The 26,255-nt window shown below is 38.1% G+C and overlaps 1 protein-coding gene across 25 annotated transcripts in view; it reads right to left on the minus strand.

Annotated features, from left to right (window-relative positions):
• Window positions 1-26,255, minus strand: part of NRXN1 (neurexin 1) — a 738,722-nt gene that overhangs the window by 655,893 nt on the left and 56,574 nt on the right. For 17 of the 25 annotated variants that reach the window (XM_075413185.1, XM_075413183.1, XM_075413177.1 and 14 more), the window contains exon 3: window positions 780-797. The exons of the other annotated variants lie outside the window; for them this stretch is intronic. In XM_075413185.1, coding sequence (XP_075269300.1) covers window positions 780-797 — 18 coding nt within the window. The remainder of the gene's footprint in view (window positions 1-779; window positions 798-26,255) is intronic. 25 annotated transcript variants of the gene reach the window in all.

Consider the following 26,255-nt stretch of genomic DNA (forward strand, 5'->3'; position numbering starts at 1 on the left):
CCAGCAATAACTGATCTGTGAAGCATTTTCTGTACCTTTAAAACTATGATTTCTATTCATGCAACATGTTTTACCAGCTAATAGACTTACTTACCAATATTCAGGCCAGATGGCATTGTGCTTTAGTATCCACTGTCCTGTGCCACACTTTCGTTATAGGGACTTTATTACATACCAACACTATTATTAAAATCACATGCTGCTTCTTTCACAATGTCCAGAAGGCAGAGTGCATTATGTTGAAAAGTTAGACATATAAACTTATTTTCTAAAACTTTGTGCTGTAAAGGACATTAGAGTAAGCAAGATTTGTAGTTATAAAGGAGAAAAGCACTTTCCATTTTCCTAAGCAATTAAAAGATAGGTATTTAACATGCATTACATTCTTATTAGGAGGATTTATGCTGCACACTAATGAAACAAATAGTTTCTTGAAGTGTTTTTCATACAGAACGTGAGAAGAAATTAGTCCTTCTGCAAATCTCCTGAATGATTCTGAAGGGTGATATCACTCACACGAGTACAAATCCTATTGTTTCAGTAGGGGTATTCTGGAATTACACCAATAAGGCCAACATTAAAATGGAGCTTTGCTTTTGTTCTGTATGGAAAAAGAAATCACACTTCTTTAATAAAATTTTATACTTTTATGAAAGAAAAAAAGCAACTTACCGTACTGAATGATATGCGTACTTTTATAACATTAAGCAGAAGGGGAAAAAACCACTGAACAGAAGGGAAAAACAAGAGCTTAGGAAAATAAGGTAGAAAGCACCCACCTTCCACATAGTTGTCTTCTGTAAGCACATAACAGGGAAGGAGAGAAAAGGAAAACATTCATTAAGCAGCATGCAGACTGGAACTTGCCATTGCATGTCTTCTTCATGCAAGGCATCAAACACAACATGCAAGTGCTCCATCGCTACAATCCAAAGGGAAAAACAAAAGCACCAGGGAAGCAGTGTTTCCTCTATTTAACAAAATTTATGTGATACGAAATAAAACAATACTGTTTCAAAGTGCAAAAATTCTACAGGATTTACTGCAGCTCTCTGTAATTCAATTATTATTAGTCATTCCTCAGAGGATCTTCTTGTAAGACATTTATAACTACATATTTTAAAGCCCTCAGTCATTTGTAATAGGGATTCTAAGTTCATTTTCTTCTACTTTCCCATTCTGAATTTTTCTTAATGACCTGTATTTATGAAGTAGATGATTTTAAACAGATCAAACAAGATAACTTCAGTTTTAGAATATGCTGTGAAGATGTTATCACAGGCAGCATGGCCGATCCTGCACTTCTTACTGAGGGACTCACTCTGGTCATTGGGTCAGACCTTCAAACTCAGTGTGGGAAAACTGTCATTTAAACTAGGTGGAATACTTCAGAACTGTAGGATCATGTCTCACAGCATTTGTCAGCATCAGAAACTTGCACATCTTAAAAAATCAAACAGTTCTCTGCCTGGTATAGCTAGCAAAGGCCACAGCAATCTCTAGCATGGGTTCTGCCCCTGGATTAGTTCAAAGGGTATTTTGCCTAAGTAAAGGCTGCTATCAACAAGCAGTAATTTGGCCTTTTAACCGCAACCCAACATCAATATGGGGCCCAGGAAAGAAGGTTCCCCCAGAATCTACAAAGCAAGAGAGGACTAGGAACTGAGCCTCAGCTAATGAAGTGAACAGAATTTAAATTTAAGAAACAGGCTCAGTGTCCTAGTACTCATGCTAGTCTGTATAGTTCTCAGCTCCTCCACCAGGTACGTGATTTTGAGGGAGGATGTTTCTGTTGGCCATTATGACTTTGACTGAGAAGAGGATAGGAGAGAGTGTAAAGACATCTCAGGGAGGAGAGAAAATGGGAAAGGTAAAATAACAAAGGAAAACAACATGGAAGTCAAGGAGATGGACTATGCGAAACCAACAAAGGAACGGGGAAGGGTGACAACACAGCAGTCTGACTGCTTGGGAGCTCTCATCCTGCAGCTTGTGCCGTCTCCACCAACACTTGCACTCAGAAGCAATTGCAAATTGAAGCCCAGGTCTGCCTTTACATGTCATTTCTCATGCAGTCTTCTATAGGAAAATATCTTTTCATGTGACCATTAAGAAATGCAATCTAAACTAATTTGAGTATATTGTAAATCAGGAGTCAATAAAACAAGTTACACAGAACTGGGCTCAATGATATCTCTTCAGCACAGCAATTTCCTGCCAGAACGTGTCACTTTTCACAATGAAAAGCCTTTATAAGTTAATGCCACAAAACACTGAAAAATCTTATCATAACTAGACAGTATACCAATAAATAATTTGAAAAGTTTACCACTTTAAAAATAATAACTTTAAGCTATGAATACTAAGGGTTTAAGTCTCTCAGTTTTCAGCTGTAATCCTCATAGGGCAGACCAGATAAAGTTATTTGGCTAAAGTTACTATAAATCAAGTTTCCCATGCACACACTCTAAATTTAGACTTCTAAAAGCTCACTAGCTGAAATTTTTGTTTGTTATGAAAGTGCAAAGGGTACATACTGCTTCATGCATTTCGGAAATTAAGAGGTTGAAAATAAAAAAAAAATATGAAAAGCAGTATGTCTGTTGTCAGTAAATATCTGAAGATCAACAAATTGAATCAAGTTCGCTGAGAAAATGAAAACCACCCATTTTCACAAGATAAAGATACTATGTTTTATACGCTGTGTAAATTCCAATGATATTTAGGCTATCAGAAATAGCTACTTATAACTAAACTTTTCTGGAAGAGCCTTCTTCCTTTAACTGCATAGAGTAATTTCTTTAAGTACAAAACCACTGAAACTTTATGAAAAATAAATTAGTTCTCTGAATTGTAGTATAACTTCAGGCTCCTTCCTATAGTCCGGTTTACATCAGTGTTGCTATATTGCAATACCAATACTGCAACGACACCCTTTTTGGTGGCCATACTTAGCTCGACGTGACTACTTAAAACCATCATGTGAGCTTGCTAAAAGGCCAGTTCTGTTGCCAGAGTCAAAGGCAGAGTTCTGAAGATCACAGAATCACAAAATCACAGAATGGTAGGGGTTGGAAGGGACCTCTGTGGGTCATCTACTCCAACCCTCCTGCCGAAGCAGGGTCACCTACAGCAGGCTGCACAGGACCTTGTCCAGGCGGGTCTTGAATATCTGCAGAGAAGGAGACTCCACAACCTCCCTGGGCAGCCTGGGACATCATGGGCAGTGTCAGATGGTTAAACTTGTCTGGTTACAGGGTTCAGCATATTTTGTTTTATACCATGGGCCCTATTCTTAGCAGTGATTGGTATGTCTTTTTTGATAACTCTGTCACCAGAAAGATTTACACTACCTGAGCGGCTTCCCCTAAATGTCTGATTGATTAAACTTTTAAGTGATAGTAAATTAAACTGTCAAAACATTTTGAATTAAATAAAATTGAAAGTGTTGAATTCCTGCTCTGTGAATAAAACAGTGTATATAGCCAAACCCCTATACACTAGTAAACAGCAATGAAAATTCATTCCTCGACATGTTTTTGTCATGGTGAGTTAAACCATTTTAAACAGTTCTGCAATCTAAGAAAAAAAATTAGTTCAGCTTCTTTATGGTACTTTACAAGATTTTTACATTAGATTAGCATTGAACACTATTATATATTTAAGGTAGGTTTTTGTGTTGGCTGATATATTTCCATAGCATTAATGCTTTGCTTGACTTTCCTGATTCCCATTTTCTTGGCATGGCCTATTCTTCTAAGCAGAGACTAAGAAGCCTGAAGACCCAAATTCTAACTTTGCTTTTTATTAATTTTGCTTATTCCAGCCACTGTTAAAAAAAAAAAAAAAAAAAAAGAGAGAAACTTTGAAAGCCACGTGTACTCTCAACATCTTAATTTTGTAGTTTGGAGGGAACAAAATCTTCCGCATTTAAATCAGGAGTAACTGTATTTACATCATTACAGTTGCAGTGGCATAAAATTTATGTACCTGGAGGAAAGCAGAGCCATATTACACATTTCTGTCATTGCTGATGATTTAGCCACATATAGTCTGAATTTACCCACATTTACATCCACTCACCCTGAAGGATCTTATTGTCTAGGGAGTAGCTCTGTTGGCATCATTGGAATCAGAGGCTTTCAAGACCCAAAGTGCCATCTCCTAGCTGCTGTAGGCATTGGCACAGAACGGCTCATAACCTTTTCTGCACCAGCTGATCGTACCAATATTTTTCACCAATGCAGACCCCAGGTACGAGACAAGGGGCTAAAAGGGACTATCAATGCAACAGCGGAGGAGCAGAACAGCCTTACAGTCTCCCCTAGCAACCGGATGACTAGCCAGTCAGGTGACTTTCTCGTCAGCACTCTGACTTCTAGTAGATACGAAAAGTCCTCTGTTTTCACATTGCACTGAGGTGCTCACTTGAAGAACCAGACAGGTCTCCATTCACTGAAAATGCTAATTTCCTAGACCTTCCCCCACCCCCACCAACTATGACACTAAATAGCACTGCTAACTTCTGTGTCTACAACCTAATTCCTTCAGCTAAACTCTGCTCTCGTTACTACTGGTGTAATTTGTTGACTGCACATATTGAGCCAAATACTCAGCTGATTAAAATCTGATGGGTCACGGTTGAAATCAGTAGAACTATACAACTCACACAGGCTCTGAATCTGGCTTATTATCTTCAGATGAATTCTCTCAGGCTGTCCCTACTGAGCTGAGAACAGAATCTGCTCCGCATTTTTTGCAGCAAAAGCCCAACCAATTCTAATTATTTTAGCGCATTGCTGTGATTCACTGACATAAAAATGGGAATCATGCTTTTTAGAGGATATTTTTATTAATTCAAGAATCATTTTAATATTTGGTGATTGCTTCATGGAAACCTTGATTTTTTTTAAAAAATAAGTGACTGTTTATATGTTTTGTGGTTATTTCTGCTACTACATTTTTTCTTCTACTAGAATATTTATACGTTAGCCACACACAGAGCACAATATTTGTCCTGACAACTATACAAGAACAGTATTTTAATAATAAACAGATGAAACAGTACATTAGTGTTTTGAAGTTGCAGAAATAGCTTTCTATAAATAACATAACAAGAAATAGCATATTAGAACTGGCATTTTCATGGGTTTTTTTTCCTCATCAAAATTATAGTTCAAAATCACATTTGGTAACAATGACAGGTATAATAACCACAGACATGGCTTATGAAATTTCCTAAGATATTCAGTAGTACGAATAGTGGGGAAGTAGCCTGAAATAAAGATTATTTTTATGAAGGTGTCTTGCAACAAAAATGATGGCTAGAAATTTAAGATAGGATATTTTAAGTTTGTTTCCCCAAAGAATAATGCATAGGTATACTTCTCTATAAATTTATCTACTTAAAAATACTGTACTGGAAAATGCCATTTCAAGAGACAGCTTCTTTCATGGGACTGTACCCAGCATCTCTTTGACAGTGTAACTTAGCCTGCCCCACCAGTTTCTCAAATTCTTAGGGAAATTATTTTATTTAAACTGTGGTTCAAAACAAAATATTTGGAAAGGATATGAAAACATGAAGTATTTTATAAAGTATGTTATAAAGCATGAACAGTCATAGTCTCAATAATGATGAATTCAAGCAATACATTCAAAATCTGTGGCTATAAGCATTGGTCTTCTCAAGTATGGTGTATCTGATGAATTCTCTTAGGATTATTTGCATTTTTTTTAAATGTACTTTTGAAAACCACTGTCAATATTGATCATAATTATTGACTGTAATTATGAATAAGTAGAAATATATTACAAAGATACCTACTACAGAACTCTGATTCTGTTGCAGCCTTCTGCTTGAATATTGAGTCAATAGGGAAGCAGCACTTCCTACAGCTGGGCCTCGAGGAACAATATTTGGGATTCATCTGCAAAATTTGAAAATCCACCAGAATCTAGGGAAGAGGGCCCAGGAGTTCCTACACATTCACATGGCCCCATCAGGTCTGAAGTCAAGGTACAGTCAAACTCTGCCAGACTCCACGTAGCTTTGGGTGGAACCATTTAGTGGACTTTCCAGCGCAGTGGGTAGAAATACAGTGTAACAGGGACTCTATTGATTTTTTTGGTGGAAGGGAGAAATTTCAGAATAACAGGAGTCTGGTTCTCTTCTAGCTCCATTTTCTATATCTCCATCTTTGTGAAGATGTCTTCGTTTCTGGAATGCCCTGTACAAGACTCCGTAGAAAGGTGCAATACCGTCAGGAGGACAGATGACCTGCCTTGACCAAAACTGAGGACCAGGTTCTCTGCCAAATGAGGATCATTAGGGTACAATTAGATGTTTCTGCCAGTTTTCTACAAAACAAAGCCATCAGCCCAAATTCAGTACACCTCAGTAAATTCTACTAACGTCCACGAATTTACTCTAGACGAGGCCACCTTTTCCAGACAATGCTATGGATTATCACAAGTGCATTTAGAACAAAATAATGACAAGATGGTTCTAGTTAAGCTATTGGAGACAAGATCCTAGTGTGAAGCAGCAACTAAGCTGCAACTAAGAGGGGCAGTGCAAGTCTTGAATGCACAGGCAAAGAAATAACAAGCAGAAATAGAAAATGACATTACTTTTTGTGGCATAACTAAAACCACTACTGTGTTTAATTCCAGTGCTCACGTATTTAAAAGGAAGCAAAAAACGAAAGAGGTTTCAGAAAAAAAACTTTTCCCACAGTCATTCAGGGCATTAAAATTCTAAGAAAACTCAGCAACCATGTCTTAAAATGAAAGCCCTAAGATGCTCAATCTATTGAGTCGAACCCAGCCTGTAGCTATCAATGTCGGTAGAAAGATTATTTACATCTGGAAGTTCTTTCAACCAGACAAATGCTGGATCAAGAGTCAGAAAAGTTCATACTGAAAATAAGATGAATATTTTCAACAAAGATAAAATAAGCATTGGGAATACTGGGAAATTCTTCCCTGAAGTCTTAAGACAGAGCCTTTGTCTAACAGAAACTGTATTACAATCATGGCTTTTGGGTTGCATTACAGGAACCACTGGAAGAAATTCTGTCTTTTGCCATTTGGGAGGTCAGGTTAATATTTTCATAGCAGTACATTCTGGTGATAACTTGTATAAATCTATGAATTTTTCTAGTCAAATGAGAACAGAAACGAAGCATAAACAGCAGCCAATACTTTGACATCCCGTTAAACACTAAAATGTTCAAATAAATTGCTTTCTCAGAAACAATCTCTGCATCATTTGCACAAAGATCTCACTGAGAAATGTTTCCCACGAAGAATGCAAATACAAAAGGTGAAAAAAAATCATTCACAACAATCACCACTATTGTTGGAAAATACCCCCACCTTTACTTTGCACCCTGTAATGTTTTCTAGTACACTGTCCAGCTGCCTGCAGAAACAGAATCGAAATCAAGACATTGTTAAATTGATCCTCTTTGTGAGACAACTTTTTGTGCTGTTTGATTCCTATGCAGCTTTATCGTTTTTCTATCATTGATCATCACGAGTGTATTAAGTGTGAAATCATTCAACATTGCTTTAGTTTATTGCTATTAATCTATGATTTTTTTATTGTTACACATTTTTAGATATTGCACATCTGAATAGACTTGTGCTTTTTTGGATCCAGTTAACAAATAAGCACATCTTTGATACTTCTACTTCCTTTTTCTCAACTGCTTCCTAGAACTGACATTTTTGGAAAGTCACTTGTCCTCTTCTTTTAGTAATTTTTACCATACTTCTAAATAAACTTAGACTGGCTCAGGGGAGAGATCATGATGTAGATACAAAAATGACTGCTTTTTAATTATATTACAATCCCAAGAAACTTGACTTTGGCCTTATTTTGCCACCTCATTAAATGTAATTCTTTTTCTCCAGAATGGGTCTGGCTAGTCTCAGATGTACTAAACTTCAGACCTACTTGCAATATGTCAGTGCTTTAAAGAAATTTGCGTAGGTCACTGGCATAAGTGTTCTTGCATCTGTGTCATGGCTGCAGTAATCACAACCAGGAATCAAAGGTGGAATCAAAAGTTTTTTAATAGCTCAATGTAGCAATATTCGTAATAGAGATAATGAAAGAAAAAATAAGTCCTTTGCATAAGTGAAGGTGGGCCAAAGAACCATGCTCCCTCTGCAGTGTTTTCATTTCCACATACAAGCACAAAGATTTACATTGTATTTCACTCAGTAACCAGATACACTTCAAAAACTGCTGCTCTTTTTCCATTTAGCCTCTGGGACTATTTCTCTGGATTGGAAACACTGAATTTCCGTTGAAAATCTCTAGGATTTGTGCACTTTAATGTCATTTGTGCTTTTAGAGCTCTTCCTTGTAATCAGTAGAGGTCTTATTTCCTGTCATGGAGAATGGATAGACCAACTAGAATTAAGGATTGACTGTATACGATCCACTTTACACGGCCTGTATATCTTACCATAACTCCTCTTTCCTTCCTAGCACTACTATTATTCCTTTTTAATTTCTCCAGTTTAGCCCTGCTGGATACATGGTATGAAAATATATTTTCAGGATACTCCTATCAAAACTTTTCATACAGAATTAATCATTCTGGTTAGCAGAGAGTAATGACACAAACAGATTATGTTCTATAAAAGTGATGCCAGGTGACACAGGTATTTCTATTTTAAGAATACCTGTTTTGAAATTCATTTGAAAAATTGATAAAATAACTTATTTTTACAACTGCTTTAAGAAACAGTTCTGAAATTAGGAATAAAGATTTTTCAGAATTATTTGTGCTTGTTTTGGTGTACATGAAAGCAGAAAATAGCCCACTAAACCTGATTCCTTTTCGCACTTTGCTTTGTGTAGTCAATTATGTCTATACAAGAGGCTGCAAAATCAGGCCCCAGTTACCATCAGAAGAAATCAAACCCCTGTCCAGTCGTCCTTTGAGCAAAACTGGTCTGTTAGACCGATTAATACAACAGCATTAGCTGAGCTGACAGTGAGGAAAAATGCAGTGCAGTGGTTGAACAGCAGAAGTAATTTTCATATCGGATGGCAGCTCTACAGAGGTGATCACAGAATCACAGAATCACAGAATAGTAGGGGTTGGAAGGGACCTCTGTGGGTCATCTAGTCCAACCCTCCTGCCGAAGCAGGGTCACCTACAGCAGGCTGCACAGGACCTTGTCCAGGCAGGTCTTGAATATCTCCAGAGAAGGAGACTCCACAACGTACCTGGGCAGCCTGTTCCAGTGCTCCATCACCCTCAGAGGGAAGAAGTTCTTCCTCATGTTCAGACAGAACTTCCTGTGCTTCAGTTTGTGCCCATTGCCCCTTGTCCTGTCACTGGGCATCACTGAAAAGAGCTTGGCCCCATCCTCCTGACACCCACCCTTCAGATATTTGTAGGCATTTATAAGGTCCCCTCGCAGCGTTCGCTTCTTCAGGCTGAACAAGCCCAGCTCCCTCAACCTCTCCTCGTAGGGTAGATGTTCCAGTCCCCTCACCATCCTCATAGCCCTCCGCTGGACTCTCTCCAGTAGCTCCTCACCTTTCTTGAACTGGGGAGCCCAGAACTGGACACTGTACTCCAGATGAGGCCTCACCAGGGCAGGGTAGAGGGGAAGGAGAACCTCCCTCGTCCTGCTGGCCACACTCTTCTTGATGCACCCCAGGATCCCATTGGCTTTCTTGGCAGCCAGGGCACACTGCTGGCTCATGGTTAACCTGTCGTCCACCAGGACGCCCAGGTCCCTCTCCACAGAGCTGCTCTCCAGCAGGTCCACCCCAAGCCTGTAGTGGTGCATGAGGTTGTTCCTCCCCAGGTGCAGGACCCTGCATTTGCCCTTGTTGAACCTCATCAGGTTCCTCTCTGCCCAGCTTTCCAGCCTATCCAGGTCACGCTGAATGGCAGCACAGCCTTCTGGTGTATCTACCACACCTCCCAGTTTGGTGTCGTCAGCAAACTTGCTGAGGGTACATTCTAACTCTTCATCCAGGTCGTTGATGAAGAAGTTAAACAAGACTGGGCCCAGTACTGACCCCTGGGGGACACCACTTGTTACCAGCCTCAACTAGACTCAGCGCCGCTGATGACAACCCTCTGAGTTCTGCCATTCAGCCAGTTCTCAATCCACTTCACCGACCACTCATCCAGCCCACACTTCCTCAGCTTCCCTAGGAGGATATCATGGGAGACTGTGTCGAAAGCCTTGCTGAAGTCAAGGTAGACAACATCCACGGCTCTCCCTTCGTCTACGCAGCCAGCCATGTCATCGTAGAAAGCTATCAGATTGGTCAGGCATGATTTCCCCTTGGTGAATCCATGCTGACTACTCCTGATAACCTTCTTTTCTTCCACTTGCTTCATGATGGCCTCCAGGATAAGCTGCTCCATCACCTTTCCCGGGATGGAGGTGAGGCTGACCGGCCTGTAGTTCCCTGGGTCCTCCTTCTTGCCCTTTTTGAAGATTGGAGTGACATTGGCCTTTCTCCAGTCCTCGGGCAGCTCTCCTGTCCTCCAGGACCTCTCAAAGATGATGGAGAGTGGCTCAGCAATGACATCCGCCAGCTCCCTCAGCACTCGTGGGTGCATTCCATCGGGGCCCATGGATTTGTGGACGTCCAGATCACTTAAGCGATCCCTCACACAGTCCTCTTCGACCAAGTGCATAACGTGAGCAGGAGACTCAAGGGAGGAGAGGTCACATTTTTTGTCCATAAGAAGGGTATTGTTCTTAGACAATGTTTCCTAAAACTTCTCTGCTGGTTTTGTATTGTATGGTGAATTGGAAGCTATCTACACTTTCATAATCTCTACTGTGTAAATGTAATATTTCTCATTTACATTACTTCCACAAGGCTGATGACATATGACTGCACATTCTGCCCGCTTGAGATACTCACTCAGGCCCTGACTCTGCAGCTGGATATTTGTGCCTTACCAGACCAGTATAACCCCAAAACTAACAGGTCTGCACGCAAAGCTAGCCATATTCTTGTATTAACACGCTGTCTTTATACAAAAGTGAGGAATGTTTGTGTGCAATCAGTGATGTTATGGCTTTAACACAGGCAGCTGAAGACAATTAGGTATGAAGTGTTCTTCAGAGTTAGCGGCTAAAAATGTACAAGACACACTGTACACAATTAAAAATAGAGTAACAATATTCAAAATCACTTTTTTGTATAGTTCTTTAGCTAGTCACCATAACATATTCTTGGTTACTACTGAGATTCATTTTGTGGATGTGAACAGAGCTGAACTTGCCTTTGGAAGCCTTTAGAATGGTATAGAATACACTTTCTGCTTGTTTCAACAGGAAATTCCTCTGAAGTGAGAGGAGCTGTACTCTGGAAGTCAGCATGCTGTAACCAAGTATTTAATTTGACATCAAATTAAATTTTAATCACAGCTATCTGTGACTGAAAGTGAACAAAATAGATATCTTTATTTTTTTAGGGAACTGAACTTAATTTTCCCCTTTACTAGTCTACAACCATTTCAATGTTAATGCTGAAAGTTATTCTGATTAATTAGTAGTTATAGATAATGACAATGAAACTAATTACAAGAAATTTTACAATTAAAAAAATCAACATTTCTTCACTTGAAAACTGGTCATCCTTGGCTAAAGCAAGAATTGATATAATTTTTCTTTCCTTACAGATTTTACAGGAACTTAGCAACAATATTTTTTTTTTGTAGCCACATGAATGCCTGGATTGAGCTCCCATGTGTACAGAGCACTTGTACACACTGCAATTAGCAGACAGATGCTTTAGAACAATTCTTGAGCTTCATTAATCACTTTGGTATGAATTGGTTAAACAGTTATTTTCTTAGCTTAAGAATATATGTTGTAAATTATATAAGGCTACTAAGTGGTGTAAAAAACTTGCAGGCATTAGTTTAGAATAGGTGAAAAAGGCAGCTCCTGACAAGGACATACTGTACCTGCCATGCTTTTGCAATACCATGATTGTATGTATATTATGGCTAGCTACCTTAATTTTTCATCTATGACAGCTCCTATCTCAGAGCTGTACAATTAAAAATTCTAGTGGTAGTAGATGTTTCAAGATAGTCACATTTTGAGGACATCTATAAAATGAACCTGAACTGAAACCAAGTTAGAACCAGTTCTTCTCTTCCTAACAGTTTAATCAATATCACAGAATCACAGAATCACAGAATCACAGAACGGTAGGGGTAGAAAAGACCTCTGGAGGTCATCTGGTCCAACCTCCCTGCTCAAGTAAGGCCACCTAGAGCTGATTGCCCAGGACCATGTCCAGATGGTTTTTGAATATCTCCAGAGTTGGAGACTCCACAACCTCTGGGCAAGCTGTGCCAGTGCTTGGTCACCCTCACAGTAAAAAAGGGTTTTCTGATGTCCAGACAGCACCTCCTGTGTTTCAGTTTGTGCCCATTGTCTCTGGTCCTGTGACTGAGCACCACTGAAAATAGCCTAGCTCTGTCCTCTATGCCACTCCCCTTCAGGTGTTTATATACATTAACATGACCTGCCCTGATCCTTCTCTTTTCCAGTCTAAACAGTCTTAGCTATCCCAGCTAGGACTCTCATAGGAGAGATGCTCCTGTCCCTTCATCATCTGTGTGGCCCTTGGTTGGACTCTCTCCAGTATGTCCATGTTTCTCTTGCATGGAGGAACCCAGAACTGGACACAGTAATCCAGGTGTGGCCTCACCAGTGATGAGTAGAGGGGAAGTATCACCTCCCTTGACCTGCTGGCAATGCTTTGCCTAATGCAGCCCAGGATACCATTAGATTCCTTTGCCCCAAGGGCATATTGTTGCCTCACGGTCAACTTCGTGTCCCCCAGGATCCTTTGGTTCTTTTCTGCAAAGCTGCTTTCCAGCTGTGTGTCCCCCACCGTATATGGGTGCATGACGTTCTTCCTTCCCGGGTGTAAGACTTTGCACTTCTCCTTGTTGACCTTCATAAGATTCCTGTCAGCCCAGTTCTCCAGCCTGCCAACGTCCCCTGGATGACAGCATGACCTTCTGGTGTATCAACCACTCCTCTCAGTTTGAAAGTTCTCTTCTTTACTGAGGGTACACTCTGCCCCATCATCCAGATCATTAACGAAGATGTTAAACAGGATCACACCCAGTACTGATCCCTGGGGTGCACAACTAGTCACTGGCCTCCAAGTAGACTTTGTGCTACTGATCACCACCCTCTGGACCTGGCAATTCAGACAGATTCCAAGCCACCTCACTGTCTGCTCACTCAGCCCATATATCAGCAGCTTCTCTACCAGGATCTTATGCAACACTGTGTCAAAGGCCTTACTGAAGTCCAGGTAGACAACATTCAGTGCTCTTCTCTCATCTGCCAGGTCAGTCAATTCATCACAGAAGTTTATGAAGTTGGTCAGCTTGACTTACCCTTGGTGAAGCCATGCTGACTACTCCTGATTGGCCTGTAGTTCTCCGGTCCTCCTCCTTGCCCTTCTTGAAGATGGGGATGTCATTTGCATTCTTCCAGTCTTTGAGTACTTCTCCCAGCTGCTATAATTGACCAAAGATTATTGTGAGTGACCTTGCAATGACATCTGACAGCTCCCTCAGCATTTGTGGGTGCACCCCATCAGGCCCATTGACTTACATATGCCCACTTTGCTTCAGTATTCCCTAACCTGATGCTCTTCCAGAAAGGGCATATGTTCCTTGCTCCAGCCTTTCTCCTTTGTCTCTGGGACCTGGGATTCCTGAAGGCTGATCTTGTTAGTAAACGCTGAGGCAAAGAAGGCATTCAGTATCTCAGCTTTTTCCATGTCCTGTGTCACCACGCACCCTGTCTTGTTGACAAGGGGTCCACATTTTCCCTGGTATTTCTTTTATCAGTGATGTACTTACAGTAGCCCTTCTTGTTGACTTTGACATCCCTGGACAGATTAAATTCCGTTTGGGCTTTGGCTTTCCTAGCTTCATTCCTGGATGCTCAGACAATGTTTCTGTACTCCTCTCAGGCTACCTGTCCTTGCTTCCACCTTTTGTATGCTTCCCTTTTGTGTCTGAGTTTGTCTAGCAGCTCATTGTTCATCCACACAGGCCTCCTGGTATTTTTGCCTGACTTCGTATTTGTTGCAATGGAACTCTCTTGTGCTTGGAGAAGCTGATCCGTAAATATTAATCGGCTTTCTTGGACCCTCTTCTCTCCAGGCCCTTATACCACAGGACTCTTCTGAGCAGATCTTTGAAGAAGCTAAAGTCAGATCTTCTGAAGGTAACTGTTGTGAGCTTGCTTCTCACTCTCCTCCATGCCCTCAGGATGTTGAACTCCACCATGGTCACTGCAGCCAAGGTTGCCTGGATCTTCTCATCCTCAGTGAGCCCCTTTCCTTGTTGGTGTATGAAGTCCAGCAGAGCACCTCTTCTCTTTGGCTCTGCTATCATTTGGAGGAGGAAGTTACCATCAATGTACTCCAGGAGCCTACTGGATTGCTTATATCCTGCTATGCTGAGCCTCCAGCAGACATCCCCATGAGGACCAGGGCCTGTGAAAGAGAAGCTCCTCCTATCTGTCTGTAGAAGGCCTCATACACTTGTTCTTCCTGGTCAGGTGGACTATAGCAGACACCCACTATAATGTCACTTTTGGCAGTTCTTGAAGGCTACCTTATTACCTTTGTTCCTTTCTGAAAGAAATTACTTCGACATATATGCTGATGCTAATCTTTAGTAATTTTACATTTTTTTCTAAATCTTACTATCTTCAGTATAGGCCATGTGGAGATTATTTGCCTATTAGTGCTGTGATGTAATTACTCTATCGTAATACATCAGCACGGTAGCATGTCACCAATGAATAAGCGGTAAAGCTTGTTTTCTATTGTTAGCTATTCTACAGCTGGCAAATTGGTTAGAATGACAAAGATGTTGGCATCAAGAAAAATCAACATAGGATTCTTTAGTGAAGAACTCTTTCTGAGCTGAAACTTTATCAGAACCAGTTATAACCATACGTCACAAAAAGTTGTCTCTGTGGTGTATTGCCCTGTAGTACTTATTAAGCGGACAGCAGGGAATACGGTAATGACCTTTCATGGGACTGAGTTAAACACAAGTTTAGAAGGAAACCAATTAGAACATCTAAATGTAGAGCTATAGAAGAAACTATCTGAGGAGACAAATATTATTGGTTGAGTAATATGAAAAAATACATCCATTAAAATGTGTTCTGAATGTATTTCTTAGATAGCATTCTTTTGAGGTTACGTCTTATGCATAATCTAAAATGGTATTTCTTACATTATTAAAACAGAATTTTAATAATAACTGGACTAAGCAAACTGTCCTGCAGGGGAAATACTCCTCTGTAAGGTAAATCCCAGTGAATAACAGTGAATCTTGTTTGATTGTTGGCCCATTATTGAAATGAGCACACAAATCACCTGCTTCCTAGTTTTTATTCATGGAGAGGAGGAATAATTCTGACGTTTCCAAAGTGGAAAAACTCCTATATCTAAGCCATAATTAAAATTTCTCCCTGGTAGAGTATTTACACCATTAGGCAATTCACAGAACTATAATCATGAAAGTAAGGATCATGTATCATATAACCTATGTACTTAATCAAGTTAACAAAATTCCCAAACAAACCACAAACATTTCTTGCACTTTTTTTCAGTCACGTTTTCAGAAAAAATAAACAGCCTGTGCAACTGGCCATTTACTAAGAGAGAAACTCATATTTGAACAAAGTGGAATTGCCATCAGTATATACTCTATACACAGATTACATAAGCATAAGCACATTCATTCATGTAATAATAATAACTTATGCAACATAAAGTGTATAAAAATGTAATGAATACAGCCAACATAGTAAACAATAAATGACGTGCTATTGTCGAACTATTAAAACATAAACATAAACATAAATGATGTGCTATTGTCAAACTATTAAAACATACAGAAACCAAAACAGAAGAAATCTTCACAGTGAACATAGGAAAAAAAATTACTTTACTAACACACTACTCCTCCAAAATGTCATATTATGCCAAGGGACAGAAACAGATGACACTGAACTTCAGGAAAAGCCTCCATACAATGCAACAAAACAAAGACTAATGCATATGAAGATGTTCATGAACTTGAAAAAGCAATATCTATTAATACCATTTTGAATTTGTTGTATGTTCTTTTGTTTAAAGAAAATATTTCAAGGAACTGCTGTTCTGTAATTAATGCTTGTTTCAAAACAAAATTGTAAGAACTGTAGAAAATCCACTAACAATATAACTCAAATTATAATCACTTGCAAAGCCTCTTTATATAGCAAGTTTACAAGTGCTTGATACATTTTTTCATTCTGCTTTTTACAGCTTATACGAAATGCCTTCTTTCTTTAAGAAATGTATATATATTTCAAAAGTGTCTGTTATGAAAAACATCTAATGCCTGTAAATCATTTGCTTCTTAGAAAAAGAAAACAATTCAAAGCACATTTCCCAAAACATGCTTGTAATGCATGTAGAACAGCCACATAATTTTACTTCCATTAAAAGAAACAAACTCTCCCCCACACAAAAGTCATTTGTCTCCAAAAGTAGCTTAGAATATCAAGGTCTCAAGTGTTTTTCTTTTACCTCTTTGAATCTAACTCTTAACATTCAATATCGTCAACTATCATTTTTTATCCAGTCTGCATTATTAGTGAGTTATCACCATTTTCTGTAGTGGGCCAAATTTTCAAAATACACCACCCTCTGGTTAGGGAACTGGCATAACCTTTAAACAACTTTGCTGTTATTATTCTCTTACATCCTGTATCAATGATATCTGCATGTATTTAAAAGACATGTAAAAGACGTATCCTAACAAACTACAATCAAATTACATAAAAAGGATGTCCTTTATGTAATGTCCCATATTACATGCTTTTTCTGTTTCCATTAACAAGCAGTCTGATGAGAAGTGTAAAATTTAAATAACCAAAACAAGCAAAGTTCTAGTAAAAAATAAGTGGAGTAGAAAAACTGGGCAGGAACACTACTTATGACATACAATGGGATCTTCTTTAGAATCCATTTCGACCGAAAGAAATCTTTTCATTAATTTATACGGCTTGGATAAGACCTGTATTGCTCCTTGATTTTCATGTTCTATCTGCTGTGTGGCTACTTGGCATCTGCAACTCCCACTGAGATCTCATGGTGAATCACTGGGACACAATGAGTTCATGAGTCCCCTCTTTCTACCAGAGAAGCATTTCTAATCAACGGCTTTTAGTGTAATGGAAGTTACCACAATGCTTTCAAGATCTGAGTTTATGTTATAGTTAAAATGAGCTTAGTGCCATCTCTAGTGTATAGCTGTTGCTTCACCAAGATGCATATTATACATTAGGTTAAAGCTGTTTGTCCAAACCAGTGTTTTATAAGATGAAATAAAAGCAACACAGAAAATGTTGATACTATCACATGGAAATCATCTTCATATGTTTTAATTGTGAATGCCTACATACCCACATATTTAGATATGATTTGTGTTAGTAAAGCTATTAAAATAGGTCAAATAAATTTTTAATCTAAATTGAATGAGCATGCAATGGGAAATTACTGATTCTGATAGAAGGTATGGTTATGGAAATCTCCACTGAAACAAGAGAGCTACTTCAAATATACATGACTGGTGTAAGTCCCTTACAACACAAGTTCAAATCTCTCGTTGAAATCCTCATAAACATTTTAATTTTGAATTCTTCTCTTAGAATTGCATCATTCAATCACATACACTTTGGAGCATAAAACGAGGAGAAAGTCATTTAGACAAAAGATTCAAGTGTTGGCTATTTTTTGTCATCTGTCAAAACACTGAAAAAAAATACCTATAGTCACAAACTTTAAAGAGCATAAGTCAAATTCCGTGAAGAGTGTAGTGCAGTTTTAATTTGGGTAGAAACAACACATGCCTTCTAAGTCCAGCTTCTCCAGAAACTGAAGAACAGGGCTTACACATGCAGGAAGAAAACGGTGGTGGGTACAAAGGAAAACTGAAGTTCACTGTGTAGCACTAACAGCAGCTATGCTTCTCTGAAATAAAAGTCCCACTGGAAATTTCAGGTCAATAGGAATGTTGCAACTGGATTACAGGATTGGGCCTTAAAGGGTGAAGTTTGCACAGAGAGCTTACTCATCTTTGTGCAACAGTGACACACATTTTTGTATTGTTTACATACAAAAATGATCCCTCTCACTTATGTAAATTGGATGTTCCCACATGGAATTTGGTAGTTTTCTTACCAAATGTAAGGACTATATGCAAATGAAAGAAGAAGGAGAGGAAGAAGAAGAAGAAGAAGAAGAAGAACAACAACAACAACAACAACAACAATAATGGAAAAAGAAGAATAACAAAAAAGAAGGTGAAAAGAAGAACAAGAATACCAATTTCCTTCGGGAAAACTGAGTGCATAAGAATTAGTGTAACTTACTGAGCACAGCGCCATGGATCTCACTGGCCTTGGGAGGTTTTCCAGGAGTAACTCCTCCCACAAATATTTTCTGAACAACTATAAAGCATCTGAGACAAATGAGTGATTCATTTTTCTTTCTGTATCGATTTTTCTTGAACAAATATAATTACCGAGGCCATTTAAAGGAGACAGTATTCTTGTTTCAGATCTGTTCCTGTATATCTCTTTGAGTGCATCTCCTGGTAACATGAAAGAAACTATACAATAGTGGGCTGTTTTGGTTTTTTTTTGTTTTAAGATCTTCTGTTAAGAGATGAGTTATAATTCCAGGCTCAGGTAGAAAAAAATGGATAATTGCCTTTTTCCCTCTGCAAAGAACAGTCTAAATATATTCAGTGCAAACTATGAACACAACTGCAATTATCTGTATCATTTGAAGTCTTTGCTCACTGTGCTTCTAGCACAACACATGCAGAAATATCGATAGCTATAAGAGAAAGCTGAAGGTCAGCTTACCAGTCAGGGTTAGACTACTTGAGCTTGATATCCAGGGATAAAAATTACAGCCATTCATCAGTGTGAAGTAGTACCTCATATGCAATTGTTAAGAAAGCACTTGGGTGGTTTGGAAAACACAATATTATAGAGAGTCTTGTCAACAATAAGGCAATATATTTTCTGGAAGCCTGCTCTGCCACAGAAAGCATAGTAATAAGTGTGTATTATTGACCTCAGTCTTTACCAGCATCACCCACTGACTTAGACATATGTTGTTCATGCGAATCAAGACCGATATAAGACCAGTAGCTTAGGCAAGTGCACATCTTTTCACTAAGAAATTAACAAAGCCATACACCCAATTTTAATTTCCAGTGTAGTATCAACAAATCCTGTCACTGTTATTTGTTGGTTTGTCAACAAAACATTACACAGCTAATTTAATAGTGATTTGAAGGGGAGGAAAAATATTTGAACCGAAATGGATGATCTGTATGGTAAAACAGGACACATTACCTTGCTGATCAGAACCCTCTCTAGAAGAGATAATGTGAACATAAACTTACATATAATATGCAACTACATACAGATCATTGAAGAGTATTTGAGGGCTGCTACCTTCCTTTAGCGATGTCAAATATACTTCAGCAGACTCTGGAACTCTAGTATACTCATATTTTATATGCATGGGAAAAACCCCATACAGCCTCAAGAAAACATGTAGAAATTACACAGTAACTTGAAAAATCAGATTCTCAGAAAGCATTTTCATCTCTTAAGACATTAGTGCCACTCCTCTCAAAAAATAATCACATAGCAATGATGTTATGAAAAAGATGGAAACGACAGTTCACAACGCTATTAGTAAACAAATATCAAGAGAAAAAACGGGTTGTGATCTCCACAGGCAGCTACACCATGACTCCAATGTGGAGTTCACAGAATAATTGAAGTAAGTAAATAATGTAGAGTGTTAAAACAAAGTATTTAATCTTGTTGTAAATCTCTGCTTTTACAGGTGAACTTTCTACTTTCTTTCGGTGGGAAAAAAACTCTTAAATGGGCTCTTCCTATGGGTAGTTTTTGCTCATTCTGCTTGTATACCCTTTTTTAATTTTTGAAGCTTGATAACTAAAAATGACTCTCTCTTTTCAGCTGATTCTGTATACTTAGGCTCTGAGCACTGAGTTTGTATCTTTGCAGGTAGAAATCTTTCTAGTTCACTGACGAAGTATCCACACTTTGTTAAGCAATAAAACCTCTTTGTGATTCTATAGTGTCTTTGATGGAAGGACATCAGCAACTTATACATACAAACGCCTCCACGAAGCAGACAGAAAATTTGGTAGTAAATGTTTCCATGCAAGCACAAGTGGTGCTCGAGACTGACGTGAGGGTCATTCAATTCAAGTGAATGTATGCATCTAGGATTTCTTCCACTCGTAGTTGAGCTGAAGAAAACACAACAGGGGAATTTTAATTTGATTCAGGAAAAAGGAAGAATAAAAGCTAAGACAGAAGATTTGGCTAGGTTTAGGCATAGAATATTTTTTCTACAGGTAGGTGATGTCCAGGCTTAAATTTTTATGAAATATCAGGTAGGAATCATATGAGCCATATAGTATTTTACTGAAACAGGAGAATTGTTTAAATTGTGTATAATTCTGCTTCTCTAGACCATAATGTCTGTGAAAATTGTTACGATCTTTTAGATGACGGATTTAATTCTAAAACTCTTATTTTGTTAAGTAGAAAAAAAATGCAGTGCTGAATGTGATGAGAATTTGTCAGCTCCTTATTTTATTCAGCTAGGAAACTAAGGAGGGAAAGTCCCCATGGAAGTAATTTATTATCTTTAATGCTTGCTTACTCTAAGAATCCTGGATGTTCCTCAGTTTAGACTACTATGTCAGCAATAGTACTATTTCGAATACTATTTTTGCAATTTTTATCATAACAAAAACCAACTCTGCTACTATCAGTAAGTGGGCAAGAAAAAGATCAGAATCTTCTGCACCCTAGATATATGTGCTTATTTTTAGGAAATGCCTCCCAAGTGCCAATTTAATTTCTCACAGACTTTCCATTTTCTCCTCTGGCTTTATGTCTCCTGCAGAAAGAATTGTAGATTTAATATGAAGGACAAAATGGCAAACAGAAGAAAATAAAAAAGACTTACTTTTTTTCCACCAAGAGGAAAGTTAAAAAATCTCTTCTTATCAAGCGTAATAGAGAAGAAATGTTGTTATATATGCAGAAAAACTTTCTCAGGAGAGAAATAAGGAAGAGAAATATTCAGTTCAGTTGGGTCCAAACTACAGGGTCTTCAAAAAGCAACCAGAACAACAAAAGCACCACATATTATTCATTGCAATAACATTGCGTGCCAAAACATCAAGCCACTTCAGGAAAGAGGTAAATACAAACAATTCACTTTTAGACTTCCTCATCTACTTCTTTATCTCACTATAGGATCTGAAAAGCAGAGACAGGAGAAGCAACAAATTTTCACCAAAGGTTTATGCTGTTTCAGACTTCATTCTGTCATTCCTTGGGCTACTCATGACCATGTAAGATCCAAACCAAGCAAACTGAAATACAATTTGTGTTGTTGGATTCTTTTCCTGTTTTCTAATCATTACACAAAAACAGTGCCATGGCTCCACTTTTTCTACTGTCATCGTTTCTCAAGTCATCGTTTGACTTGTCCCTTCCTTCCAACTACTAATCCTGCTGAAGCCCTCACTCCCTGTGGTTCGTCGAAGTAGAAACAAGTAGAATTTCACTGGGAGTAAGGAAGAGCAAAAAGAAAATCATTATTTCTAACCTGAAGGCAAAAATATTTTATATTAAAAGTTAAAGAATCAGATAGATACTGAATTATTACAGCTACTAGCACATTTTGTCTTTGGCTTTTACTGGATTGGAAGATGTAATTCTTTGGCCACCAGCTGTTAGGCAGGATATTTCACTCTGTTCCAGGGATGTATCGATGTAATTAATCATGATAAAAACCAGAACCATCCAGCATGTTTTTCTGCCTTATTGTAGGATAAACTATGTCTATGTCAATCCTGATAATATTTATCTAATGTCTTCCCATCCCCCACTCCCACTAGATCTATTTCAGTGTTTCATTGTTCTTGTCATAAGAAAGTTCTTCCTGATGTTTAAACTTATTCATAATTGCTGCAATTTAACTTGATTTTTTTATTATCCTACCTACCATGCACAAAAGAAGGACAGATTACTTCTTTCCTTTCTACACCACCGCTTTACGAACTTGATTGTTGCCATGAGGTCCTCCCTTAGTCATTTCTCCTGTAAGGTACATAACCCCAAGTCTAAATTTTTTATTTCATAGATTTACTTTGTTGGTGAAATGCAATGCTCAAAATTGGATGCACAATTCCAGCCTGGAGTACAACTCTGTGCAGAACTGGATAATTACTTCACCATGTCTTACAAGCTTTATTTCAATTTACAAGAGATAAAATGTTCTTAGATTTTTTACAACTTCACAGCTTTGCTGACCCCTGTTCAGAATGTGATACAAGCAGACTCACAGATTCTTTTCCAAAGAAACAGTATTTCACCAGTTTTTTTCTACAGCATATTTTTGCTGTCCATAATTCCATCCTATGCCTAGCACCTTCCACTTCTTTCCATAGAGTTTTAGCATATCTTTTGGTCTTTTTCTCTAATCTGTCAAGCTGATTTTGAATTCAAAGCTTATTCTTGAGTATACTGTTTCTCTTTCCCAGCTCTGCGTTATTGCAGATTTAACAGACTTGGTCTATGCTCTACCATCCAGGCTGATCAAAGTAGCAAAGAATTGATTCCAGGAGTGGTGCCTGTGGTCAGTTTCTTCTTTCGTTTTGACAGAGAATTACTGAAAACTTGCACAGTTATTCAGCCAACTTTGCAGGCAATTTACTAGCAATTTAGAAACTTAATCTAGCCCAAGATCTCCTAGCTTGCTTAAGACAATGTCATGTTTGACCGTGCCTAAAGATTTATTTAAGAATACATGACATCTGCTGCTTGACAATCTCTAAATGAAGTTGAAGAATTGGTTTAACGTAGTATGTTGCTGAAAAATACATGTCTACTGTTACTCATCTCTTCCTTACTTTGGAACTGCTAACAAATCATTTGCTTGAATATTTGTCCCATAGTCTTCCAGGAACTAAAGTTAAGCTGGCAAGCTAGACTTGGCTCTTTTTTATTGCAATTTTAAAATTTGGCACTACGTTCCCCCTTGTAGTCTTCCAAAACATCATAAAGCCTTACTCACTTTCTTCAGGAAATCTCTAGTAGAGGTAAGATTGCTTCTAGCCAGTATTCTGTTAAGCTGTATTTCAGCACACCATGCTCGTTCACGTACTTCACAAACAATGAGGTAGTGAATAAGCTGAAACATACAGATGTACATGACCTATCAAAGAAAGACTGTAGTGGTGTCCTGGGTCTGGCTGGGATGGAGTCAACTTTCTTCGCAGCAGCCCATACGGGGCTGTGGTTTGAAGTTGTGACTAAAAGAGTGTGGATGACACAACAATGCTTTGGCTATCATTGAACAGTGCATGAGCAGCGCCAAGGATTTCCTCTGGTCCTTATTCTACCATCCAGCGAGTAGACTGGAGACGGGGAAGAAGCCAGGAAGGGGCACAGTTGGGACAATTGACCTAAATTGGCCAAAAGGATACTCCACACCATACAACGTCATGCTCAGCAATAAGACCAGGAGATTTTGTCTTCAAATGTAGCCATTGCTTGGAGACTGTCTGGGCATCGGTCTGCTTGTGGGGTAAGTGATTGCCTTTGTATCACTTGTTTTTTTGCCTCTTTCCTTCACTTATTGAACTGTGTTTATCTTGACCCATGAGTTTTTAACTTTTGCTTTTCCCATTCTCTCCTTTGTCCTGCTGGGGGAAAGTGAGCGAGCGGCTGAATGAGTGTGTAGCTGCTGGCTGGGGTCAACTGGCAAACAGATATGTTAGATGGGAGACTATGAGCCATGATTCATAATTCCAAAAAGTTCAGACCACGTTTTTAGTACATATATTGATACCAAGAAATATCTCTAGTAAAGTTAGCAACACGGGCAGCTTAACCATCCAAAAAAAATTGTTTATCTATTTGAAAGTATGCTGAGTCCTGTTCAGACAATACTCACTGCATGCAGTAAGGTAATTATTTTTGTACAAAGTAATTATACCATAATTTTTGGTTGATTCAGAACCATCAAAATAACTAAATAAGTAGGTTTCACAGTATGAATTTCACTTAGTTTACAGATTTCTATAAATTTTCTAAATTACAATTTTTTAATTAAAATTACTGATGTGACTGAACCACTTAATAGCTTTCATATCAATATTTTAGTTATTTACTTTGTCCTGTAAAAATTGCTGTGTATCTTTACATGGAAAAATGGAAGCTCAGAGAACAGGCAAACCAATCATTTGTCAATGTTCATAGTACGAGTTATATGACTAGCAAAATTTGCTAGAACTATTGTTATTCACACAATCCAAACTTTACATTAAAGTGCTTGTACTTTTTCTGTAGATTGCACTTCAAAAAGCAACACCGTTTCCGTACATGGCAGCTACAAGAGTTCACATATGCAATTCATATCAAAATCTACCTATTTCTAAGACAAAGATGTGGATATTGAAAGTTTTTCTCTGTATATTTAGTGCTGGCAGTATTTGTATCTTACTATCATTCTAAAATACCACAGATGGCTTCATGGGTTTTGAACAAAGAATTTTGCTTTCTTAAGCTAAAGCTTAAGTTTATCCAACAGGAATTCATTGTTTATAGTCAAAGGTTTACATATTTTGCCAAAGTTAGGTCTAAACTCCACATCCAGAGGACAAGATTTTCTACTGTTCTTGGTACCTACGCTGTAATGCAGTTTCTGCAGCAAGTTTGTGTGAATGTTTAAATTAGGATTTTATTGAATAATGTGTGAAAATAATCACACACCTAAGATGTTTAGAGTTTTAAGTTTTATACGACTTTCAATAGATACCAGACTACTGCTAAAGTTTTAATAACTTTTGTGATGTGCTGATTCCTGTACTGAAAGGCATGCATTACACTGCAAAAGCTATCAGGAGAAAAATGACAGATTTGAGCTTCTCACTTGCTGTAAATGGAGATTATACTTTGGGACCATATAGAGAAGCAAGTTAGCTGGCTGTTGTTATTGTTGAAAAACTTTAGTATGTTGCCATTTAAACTGTTGTTATTTTGTTTCCTTTGATACTCATTGTATTGATGCTTTCCTGTGTGTAATGTCAAACAGCTGATGATCTTCATAAGATATCTTGTTCTTATGAGTTTATGAATCAAAAATGTGTATTTGAAATTTTAACTATTTTCCTTGCTACTTCCTTCAGAACTCAGCAACCAAATTCACCTGGGCCTAATGCTTTGCAAATTTTAGCTGGAGTAATTGTTTTATTATCCTTTCCAGCATAAGAGCAAGGTCTTTAAGATTTTTCATTCCCTCAGTGAAATGTATCTGTCTCTGGGATGATACCTTCTGTTTCTTCTGTCAATAACAAGAAGAATAAATCTTTTAGTCCCCTAGCAGAATCAAGATGATTAGTTGCCAACCTTCTTTTGTTCTTCTCCGTGACCCTGGTTTTCTTTGCTTTTCTCTTTTATTGTAAATTTTAAATTTAATCAGCCCAAAAATCAATTGGTACAATTTAGTTAAAAAAAAATCCCCAAAGTTGAACTTTGAAAACTACACTTTTAAAAAAAGCATTTTGTTTACTGTGTTTACCTCACACCCTCTTTATCTGTGTCATCGTACTTCTCCCTACAAATTAGGCATCCCATGCTACACTATTGGCCACTTATCATTTATGTATGACATTCACAGAAACTCCAGTATTAGTCAGGCCAGCTCCTCAGCAGTGGATGAAGCTGTATGGACTTATACTATTTAAATATATCATGTGTATTTTTCTTATCTGATCTACAGGAATGGTGCTGTTGTATGCTATTCATCTGCCACTGCAGCGCAAAATAACTTCCTATTTATAAAAGGCAATTCCCCTATTAGCTAAGCTCACAGCTAATATACACTTGCATGTTGAAGGTTTGAGCTTATTTAGCAATTCATATATAATGCCTGTGATTGTAAAGAGCACCAAAAAGTCCAGGAATATATCTCAGAGTAATAGAAAAAAGTTCTATAGACCATTCTAACTATGTTTTCACTGATGTTCATCCAGACAAACTGTCATCTTTGGAGGTGGTAGAAC

Source organism: Opisthocomus hoazin, chromosome 2, assembly GCF_030867145.1.
Source record: "Opisthocomus hoazin isolate bOpiHoa1 chromosome 2, bOpiHoa1.hap1, whole genome shotgun sequence".
NCBI lineage: Eukaryota > Metazoa > Chordata > Aves > Opisthocomiformes > Opisthocomidae > Opisthocomus > Opisthocomus hoazin.